The 10263-nt window shown below is 37.2% G+C and overlaps 1 protein-coding gene and 1 non-coding gene across 2 annotated transcripts; both read left to right on the top strand.

The window, feature by feature from the left end:
• The first annotated feature begins 3706 nt into the window (after positions 1-3706).
• Positions 3707-3778, top strand: Trnam-cau (transfer RNA methionine (anticodon CAU)). Its single transcript has one exon. It is a non-coding gene; the product is annotated as a tRNA-Met (tRNA).
• A 1933-nt stretch (positions 3779-5711) lies between these two features.
• On the top strand, positions 5712-10057 carry LOC126378346 (protein artichoke-like). The gene is made up of 2 exons (XM_050026613.1): positions 5712-5787; positions 6786-10057. The coding sequence occupies exons 1-2, from the start codon at positions 5784-5786 to the stop codon at positions 9992-9994; spliced, it is 3213 nt and encodes a 1070-aa protein (XP_049882570.1). The 5' UTR covers positions 5712-5783; the 3' UTR covers positions 9995-10057.
• Positions 10058-10263: the final 206 nt, after the last annotated feature.

The raw sequence follows: 10263 nt of genomic DNA, 5'->3' as shown, positions 1-10263 counted from the left end.
TTTTAGATTATTTTCAATTCTATACTTTTGCGATAGAAAATTCCACTTGATATTAACTCAGAATAATCAGCTGAATCATCCCTCTCAGTATTCGTTACGATGTTACTTACACCCCATACAAGTACATACAGTAGCCATACAAGTAGGTATGGGTGTTAGTGACACTGTAACGAATACTGAACGGGATGATTCAGACCATGATTCTGAGTCGATATCAAGTGGAATTTCCTGTCGGAGAAATCATGAAAATTTTAGAGCTTATTTAAATTATTTTCCGTTCCATACTTTTGCGACGGAAAATTTCACTTGATATCAACTCAGAATCATGGCCTGAATCATCCCTCAAAGTTTTCGTTACGATGTCACTAACACCCTGTATGTACCTATATAAAGGAAACGACCCAAGGAGGTGTGCCGTTTCACACCAATCACCGAGTTGATCTAACAGGTGGGCGAAAGGCCGCCATTTTGAATTCTATTGAAAAAGCTTTCTTTATTTTTTATTTGTACCACCCCAACTGAGACTATTTCTAAGTAGGTGTTACTGTAGTCGTATGTACGATGACGTCAATTTATAATGTCTGTGTAAAACGAGGTGTTTTGTATGAAGTGTCCGGGGTATGGCGCGGTTAAGGTCGATTAATTCTTTCAAATATTTTTCCTTTCAGACGACGCCCTGAGCCGAGGTTCACGCCCAACTGGGCACCCTAAGGCCTGTTGTCTTAAACTTTGTACCGGGTGAGAGCCTTCAGCGCTCCCCATTTGTCCGGCCAAGTAGTTAATGCAATCTGCGGCAAATCTACAATAAGTCACGTAAAAAAAGCGCGGCTAAGTCGTGACGTCATCGCTATGCGGCGTATCAGCCACCGCTAGCTGGGAGCCCTGCAGTCAGGCGACTGTCACGCTGAAGCTGCACTACTTGAATATGTATGGATACGAGTACAGTCGCGCGACAAAAACGCCTATATTTAAAAGCGCTCTAAGTAGGAATATGTGTTTTTGTGTCTAGGTAAGTCTCTTTAGTATCTATCTTCATCTGTGTGAATTTCTTTTGTATGTTGTGTGCAATAAAGTATATTTGATTTGATTTGATTTGATTTAGTCAGAGACACTGGCTTGCTTCTCAATCGAGGACCGTAGTCTTTCTACTTCCCTTTTGATTTGTATTTTGTATTTCCCGTTTAAGGTATTTGTTACATTATTATGTTATGTGTAAATAACAAGCAACTTTTATTTGATATCAATGTGTATAGTTTTCTTAAACGATTTTGGCTCGAAAAGGCTAAAGAGATTAATAACTATTTTAAGGGCTGAAAAAGCAAAATAGTGCTATATCTAAGACTATAGGGCTGACCATATCCCCATTTAAACGCGGTAAGAACCCGTTATTATGTGTTTTAATTATAGGGCTGACATCCATTTCACAGGCATTTGGCCTACTATGGATATCGGCTGTTTAGTTTTAACTCATAATAAATGTGTATCTAGGACTATAGGGCTATATTTAGAGGCTAGATCTAGGATCCAGCTCCTAAATTACGGCTATATCTAGAACTATAGGACTATAGGGCTGACATCCATGACACAGGCATTTGACCTACTATGGATATCGGCTGTTTAGTTAACTCACAAATGTACAATAAACTCTTGTCTATAAAGTAGCTTGTCAGTAGGGCTAAATTAGGGATATATCTAGGACTCTCTCTCTCTTTATTTAAGAGCTGCGCACTTGTCGGTGGAGTAATCGCCATTACTCTATAGATAGGGCGTGTAGAACGGTGGTTGCCCCAATCGCCTTCCGTTCCGCAGTACACCGACCAATTTCTCAATCGGTGATGTTTCCAGCTAGAGCCCTACTAGAATCCATTTCCTCGGCCTCCAACCAGTACTGATACCGCTGCTGCCCGGCATCAGGGGTGCGCTTTTGAAGTAGCGGCGCCTACTCGCTACGTCACAAGATCGTCGTAGAACCTAAGTAGCATTTTATAGGTTAGCCCGTCCCAGTGAACTACCCACTACGACTATATGGCTATATTTAGGACTAAAGGACTATATTTAGAGGCTAGATCTAGGATCTGCCCCTAAATTAAGGCTATATCTACAACTATAGGGCTATAGGACTATAGGGCTGACATCCATGACACAGGCATTTGGCCTACTATGGATATCGGCTGTACAACCTCTTGTCAACACGCATAATGGGCCATCTTAGAGTCTAAATGCGGAAAACAAAGCCCACTAACATAACAACCTCTTGTCTGTAGTTGTGTTCTACTGTGCTGTACTAACATAACATAACATAACAAATACTTTATTGCACAAACACCAAAACAAAAGAGAAATAGAATTACTTAGTACAATAGGCGGCCTTATTGCTAAGTAGCAATCTCTTCCAGGCAACCTTTAAGTATAGGAGATATTGAATATTATGTAATATAGCGGGATAGTGCAGCATGGGAATACTTGTACTATTACATAACATATGCCTCCCATCAATCAACCGGAGGGGGTATGGAGCTTACTCCACCACGCTGCTCCACTGCGGGTTGGAGGAGCCGTTTTGGCTAATAGCCCGGGACTAACGGCTTAGCGTGCCTTCACAGAACCATCTTACTTTTACGGACAATCAGGTGATTCAAGCCTGCAATGTCTTTACCAAACAAAGGACAGTCTCTCAAAGTGATTTCGACAATGTCCCAATCGGGAATGGAACCCGGACATCCAGATCGTGAGCCCAACGCTCTAACCACTACACCACGGAGGCTGTGGCTGTTATGTTTGGGCTGTACTATTAGTTTTTTCAATAAAGTACGTTATATTATACTAGCGACCCGCCCCGGCTTCGCTCGGGTGCAACGCTGAGGAAAAATGAAATTATTTACATCACATTAAAAACCTCAAAAATAACAGTATTTCTCCACTATTTAATGGATGTTATTATACATATAAACCTCTTATCTATTAAAAAAAACCGCATCAACATCCGTTGCGTAGTTTTAAAGATTTAAGCGTGCATAGGGATATAGGGACAGAAAAAGCGAAGGACGTAATATACGATCCCGACGACCCGTTTACTCTAGCCATAGAGGCAGCCAATCAGCTCGCGAAACCAAACACTTCAGGACCCCGATACCGACCCCGCCGACGTGGTCGACGATTTCCCTCATTCAGCGCTTATCGCTATCGACCCAGTAGGGTTGACTAATTCTTTCAAATATTTTTCCTCTCAGACGACGCCCTGAGCCGAGGTTCGCGCCCAACTGGGCACCCTCAGGCCTGTTGTCTTAAATGTTGTACTGGGTGAGAGCCTTCAGCGCTCCCCATTTGTCCGGCCAAGTAGTTAATGCCATCTGCGGCAAATCTAAAATAAGTCACGTCAAAAAAAAAAAAGAAAAAAAAAGGACGGAAAAAGGACAGAAAAAGCGACTTTGTTTTATACTATGTAGTGATTTAGAGGCTAGATTTAGTATCTAGCCTCTAAATTAGTATCGCTGTCCCGGAAAGATAAGCAGCTGAACGTGTTGTATTGTTTTTATTAGAAACAACAAAGTAAGCATTATTATCATTACTATTATGGGTAGGTACATACTCATTGACCTCATGATAAACCCACGCGATCCGGTGTCTGCAATTTATACCACAAGGGGATTCCCCTATGAAAAATATCACTAATATGATCCATTATTAAGGAGAGAGATATATGAAGGCCTCCGTGGTCCAGTGGTTGAGCGTTGGGCTCATGATCCGGAGGCCCCGGGTTCGAATCCCGGTGGGGACATATCACAAAAACCACTTGTGATCCCTAGTTTAGTGAGGACATTACAGGCTGATCACCTGATTGTCCGAAAGTAAGATGATCCGTGCTTCGGAAGGCACGTTAAGCCTTTGGTCCCGGTTACTACTTACTGATGTAAGTAAGTAGTCGTTACATATGAGTCATGTCAGGGGCCTTTGGCGGCTCAATAATAGCCCTGACACCAGTTGATGAGGCTGGTACAGCAGCATATGCCGTCAGAAGGATCCGACAACTCACAGATGTACCCACTGCTAGACTTGTCTACTTCAGCTACTTCCACAGCATAATGTCTTACGGTATTTTGCTGTGGGGTCGAGCCGCTGATGTAGAAACTATTTTCATCATTCAAAAAAGAGCAGTTCGCGCTATTTACAAGCTGCGTTGTCGGGACTCTTGAGGGAGCTGTTTAAAGAAATAAATATACTGACAGTCGCAAGTCAATATATATATGAAAACATTATGTATGTACGTAAAAATGTATCTCTCCTTCCGAGAAACTGTGAAAGGCATACTTACAATACAAGAAATAAACATAAAATTGCTATTCAAAATTCTAGATTAAGTAAATTAAATTCATCTTTTTTGGGGTTATGTATACGTTTTTACAATAAAATACCAGATAATATTTTAAATTTGTCAGAAAATAAATTTAAAGCTCATGTGAAACTTACTTTATGTAAAAAAGCTTATTACAAGATTAATGACTACCTAAATGATAAAAATGTCTGGTATTGAATGTGTTCCTGTAGTTATTAAATAACTTGTAATGTATATCCTCATTGGTTTTTAAAAGATGTGTTGCTGTTGCAGTTTCTTGTCATTTCTTCTCCTCAGCCATAACACCTTGCGAAATGACGTAAATTCAAAAATGTTACATTGACCTTCAACAAGTTTTTCATGATAATTAATTACGTTGAATAAATGATTCTGATTTCTGATTTCTGATTCCACCTCACAATCCACACGATAAGAAGAAGAAAGAGAAATATTACATCCATGGTATAAGAAGACCAGGTATGCTCAATCCTATGACAAGCCGCCATTGCTAGCCCATTGATGACGTAAGTGTTACCATTCGATTGGTATCTCCAACATTCCAAGGACGTAAATTTTATTAAGTAATGAAAATTAAGTGACTTACTTACTGACTAATGTATTTAATTATTTCTCACATTTATAAAAAAAATTAAAACTGTACGTAAACCTTTTAATAAAAGTATAAAATTTCCTTGCAAAGTAAATTAAAAATATTGGACGTGGGTAATTTATTTTTTTACAAAATGGCAACGTAGTTTGGAATGTCGTCAGGTGGGCTAGCTGCCTTATCCTTGAAATGCTAGCTGTCAGGCTTTTTGGCGGGAAACGGGAACGGGACAGTTGCTTTCTTCATTGAATAATCTAAATAATTATACGAAGTGGTGTTTTGTGGTTAATGATCGCATTAAGTTAGTCGGAAAACATTCGCGACAGTGTTATTATATCGGAGTATTAGGTGGACAAAGTGTATCTACCTATTTTCGCTTCGTGCCGCTTCATAACTCAAAAGTTTATGCGGACTTTTGAGTTGGCTTTTGAGTCTGCTCCGAGGGTGGGGGCTTAGGTTTCATCATCATCACCCTTCATCATTTCATTAATCATCAAGAAAATAAATACGTAAGACATGGCTGTATGGGCATAGTTCCCTTTGCCTTACCCTTCGAGGAAAACCAAAACAAAAACTAAATAAATTAAATTGAATAATGGATGTTAAGTTGGTGTACTGTTTGTTTATGTTTATATTGTGTGAGTTATGTAGGTTTTGATAAGACAGCAAGAATGCATTGAGTATCATATTATTTATAACAGAGGGCTTAGTGACACGTAACTTTATAATTAAATATGTAAAACGACAAACTTTGAAATAACATAACAATAACATTTGAGAACTTCGGTTTGGTGACGGTTAAAAGATTTTTTATTAAAAAGAAATCGTAAAATATCTTCCAAAATGCGTAAGTATTTTTCCTAGTTGAATTTTATTATACTTTATTTATTTCAACATACATACATACATAAACTCACGCCCGTAATCCCTAATGGGGTGGGCAGAGCCACAAGTAATCAAAGACAACTTGCAGCCACTGTTGATACGATGTCGAAAGCTGGATATGATGAACCTTATGGTGATAAGAAATATGGTGAGAGAGATTATTTATTTCAAGAAAGTTTAATTATATGCTGAACTGGGAACGAATAGAAGATATAGAACATGTTTAGCTGCTTGTCTACCTGCTGGGCATGTCGTAAAATTTTATATGATTTAAAAAAAAGATTGTGGTATTAATAATAATTGAATTGAATTAACAACCTCCGTGGTCCAGTAGTTGAGCGTTGGGCTCACGATCCGGAGGTCCCGGGTTCGAATAACGGTGGGGGCATATCACTAAAATCACTGTGTGATCCCTAGTTTGGTTGGGACATTACAAGCTGATCACCCGATTCTCCGAAAGTAAGACAATCCGTGCTTCGGAAGGCACGTTAAGCCGTTGGTCCCGGTTACTACTTACTGATGTAAGTACGTAGTCGTTACATGAGCCATGTCAGGGGCCTTTGGCGGCTCAATAGTAACCCTGACACCAGGTTTGATGAGGTTGGTACTCCACCTCACAACCCACACGATAGAAGAAGAAGTTAACCGAACCTCACATTATCCAAGCTAGTGTCCGGTTCGAGCCCAAGTGGGCACTCTCACGCCTGTTGTCGTAAATTTTAGTACCATTGAGAGCCCTCAGCGCTCCCCATTTGTCCGGCCAAGCAGTTAATGTATTAAATGTTTGGTATTGAATGTTTTCTCATTGATTTAAAAGATGTGTTGCAGTTGCAGTTTCTTCTCCTCAGCCATAACACCTTGCGAAATGACGTAAATTCAAAAATGTTACATTGTCCTCAACAAGTTTATCCATGATAATTACGTTGAATAAATGATTCTGATTTCAATGTTTATTTCCAGGTATGTTTGGAGCTTTATTTGTTATCATGATTTTGGCATTCAGAGTACACATCGGAGAAGGATATTGTGTTGCTAAAGAAGAGAAACCTTGTACTATAAAAATTAACTGCGATAATAATATCTTTGATCTGTATAATAACATAGAGACATGTTTTTGTATTAGAAATTATGGATGGGGAAGTACACTAACACTAATAGACTTAACTTTTCAAAATGTTGATTTAGATGAGGAGTGGCATTCCTTGAAAAACTACAGAAATGATATTGATAATTATGTGAACAGGTTATCTTTAGCCAATATAAACAATATACCAAATCAAATGACCGCTTATTCAAATTTGAAAGAGATAAATATCGTAAAGAGTAAATTACAGAAATTAAACATGGACATATTTTTGAATTTACATCAACTACACATAATAAATGTGACACAAAATATTCTTTTGTCTAGTTTGGAGAATACAAACATTATTGTAATTGATAACAGTCGAAGTAACGTCGAGACAATAGACTTGAGTCACAATGCAATAGCTGCTCTTCCAAATAATTGTTTTAGTAACTTCCCGCAGCTGAAACATTTACATATTTCCCACAATTTCATTAGCAACTTCAATATACTAACATTTGAAGGCATGTCCTCGCTTATTACATTAGATGTATCGCACAACACCCTAATCGAAATCGGTCACAACTTCGCAAGATTTATTAACTTACGTGAGATATCCCTTGGACATAACAATCTAACTTCTATATTGGAAACGAATTTCAAAATGATGACAGAAATAGAAAAGATAGACTTAAATTCCAACCAATTACAAGTCATTGAAGAAGACGCATTTGAAACTCTCGTGAATCTTGAAGAAATCGATTTGAGCTACAACAGAATCACAAAAATTTGCCGTATGACGTTCCACAATAACGCCAAATTACACAAAATTCTTCTGTCAGACAATAACATTGACAACATAGATCATGAAGCTTTTATAGGAAAACATGTTTCGACGTTTAATATTAATAATAATTGTCTAACTGGTGTCGTAGAAATGCATTCTTTTGATGGAATAAGCACGGACATTTTAGATTTAAGTGGTTCAAAAATAACATCACTCGATCCTGAAGCATTCTCAGGACTCCAAACTAGAGTTTTAAATTTAAGCACAAATATTTTGAGCGAGGTGTCTGTAACGTCATTCAAATCTGTGCATTCCCTTGAAGATTTAGATCTATCCAACAATAAACTGAGAAACATTAATTTTGATATATCAGATCTCACAGAACTATCTAGTTTTAGTGCTCGAAATAACACAATAACAAACATTTCTACATCGTTCTTTACACAACTTGTGTCACTAACTAAATTAGATTTGTCTTTCAACAAAATACCTCATTTAGATGATCAACTTTTATCAAGGCTAAGAAAATTAGAGTTTTTAGACATTAGTCACAACAACGTGTTGAAAAATAAATTACACTCGCGCACTTTTGAAGGTTTATTTTCCGTAACCAATATACAAATAACAAATACTCGAATCACGTCTTTTGAAAATGGGACATTTTCCCATTTGAGTTTTCTTAAAATTATAAACGCCAGTCACGGAGAATTGGCTAGTTTAGGATTTGAAACATTTAAAGACTCAGGATCTATAGAAATACTCGATCTGTCTAATAATTTATTGGAAAACTTTTTCGTAAACGGCACAAGTATAGCATCAGTCGCAGAATTATATTTGTATGGCAATAAAATAAAAAATATTACATCTGAACCGTTCTCGCACTTGGTGCATCTTAAGAAATTGAATTTAGCTAATAACAATATTGCTAGATTTGATCCAAAACTATTTCCTTCGATAACAAAGCTTGTTGTCTTGGACCTTTCGTCTAACACTGGCATAGATTACACCGGCACTTTTGACTATCTAGCGCAACTATATGAATTGTCGCTTGCTAATGTAGACAAACAATTCGACTTTGAACATGTAATCAACAAAATCATTAAGAACCTCGATTTATCTTGTAATAATATTGACAACTTAAATTCGATGTTTATTTCTAACATCCAAAATGTAGAGAGTTTAAATTTAAAGTCGAATAAAATACCGTCTATTAATAAGTTGTCGTTTCAAAATATGCAACAGTTAACGTATCTTGATTTGAGTTTCAATTTGATATCATTTATACAACCCGGGTCCTTCCTCCACACGAACAATATACGATATCTGAATTTGCATAATAATGCATTGACGTCTTTGCAGGTTAGTGTTTTTGAGGGGCTTAGCCACCTAGAGACGCTCAATTTATCAAATAACGCCTTACGGGAATTTGGGAATAATGTTTTGCACAACATACCTCACGTGAAAACAATAGCCCTCGATAATAACGATATTGAAAACATACAATTTAAAGACTTTGCTTTTTCTGAAATCCATGAGGTTTACCTAGGAAACAATCCAATATATTGTCACACGCTCATCGAGTTTAAGCAAAATAAAATAAATCTTCCGGGATATCGTTTCAATGTTTTGGCGGAGAGTTTAGATTTTTACCATGAAAATGTAGATGGGGTTACGTGCAAGTCGGGTGACGTGAATAGTAGTATTGTTTGGACTGAAAGTAAAGGGCATTTGAATGAAACAGCCGCCATTCTCGCTATCGCCAAGGCGATAGAGAGCCTTCGAGACTTTAAAGATAAATCGCGTGCTTTGGTATTCAATGATACATTACTTAAGACGACTATAGACATTTTAAAATCAATGGACTCGCACTTAATAAAAAATACAAATATGACAAATGTACATTTTTCCTCAATCGAAGAGCAATTAAGAAAAATAACAAGAAAAACTGAAAATTCTATGAAAATTAACGTGAACGGAACGACAGGCGAACATTATTATTACATAGAAGAAAAAATACAAGCGTTGATGGATGAACAAAAAAGAAATGAAAAAAATATAGAACAATTCCAGGAAATGCTACAAAATCTGCAAAATGAACTGTACAAAAATCAGCTCGGAACACGAACTGTAAAAGGGGAATCAAATGAGGATGGTGTGAAAGGATTGCTATATTTCATATCTGTAATGATTACTGTGCTGTTGGTCATGATAGGAGCAATAATGTTGTACAAGTATGTAAAGGCAAAAAGTATTTTCGGTGTCAGTAGATTGCGCGGTAGCACACAGCCCAGTTCCATAGAGTTACAGAACAGCTAAGTAATACAATCAATCAGCACAAAGACTTATAAGTAAAGGACATGTAATTACAATCAAAGAGCAAAGAGAAAAGAGAAAGAGAAAAGAAGAGAAGAAGAGTGAAGAGTGAGTAAATCATTGTGTTATTTCATATTGGTATTAAAAAGGTTAAAAATATTTAAAAATCAAAGAGCAAAAGTTAGAGCCCAGCGAATTATTTGTAAACAGTAGTGAAATTATAAACCGTTAGTTGTCATAATTACAAAATGTATGTTTTTGTAGGTGTTTTT

This window comes from Pectinophora gossypiella, chromosome 26 (genome assembly GCF_024362695.1).
Source record: "Pectinophora gossypiella chromosome 26, ilPecGoss1.1, whole genome shotgun sequence".
Lineage (NCBI taxonomy): Eukaryota > Metazoa > Arthropoda > Insecta > Lepidoptera > Gelechiidae > Pectinophora > Pectinophora gossypiella.
This window is presented reverse-complemented; position numbering and strand designations above follow the sequence as displayed.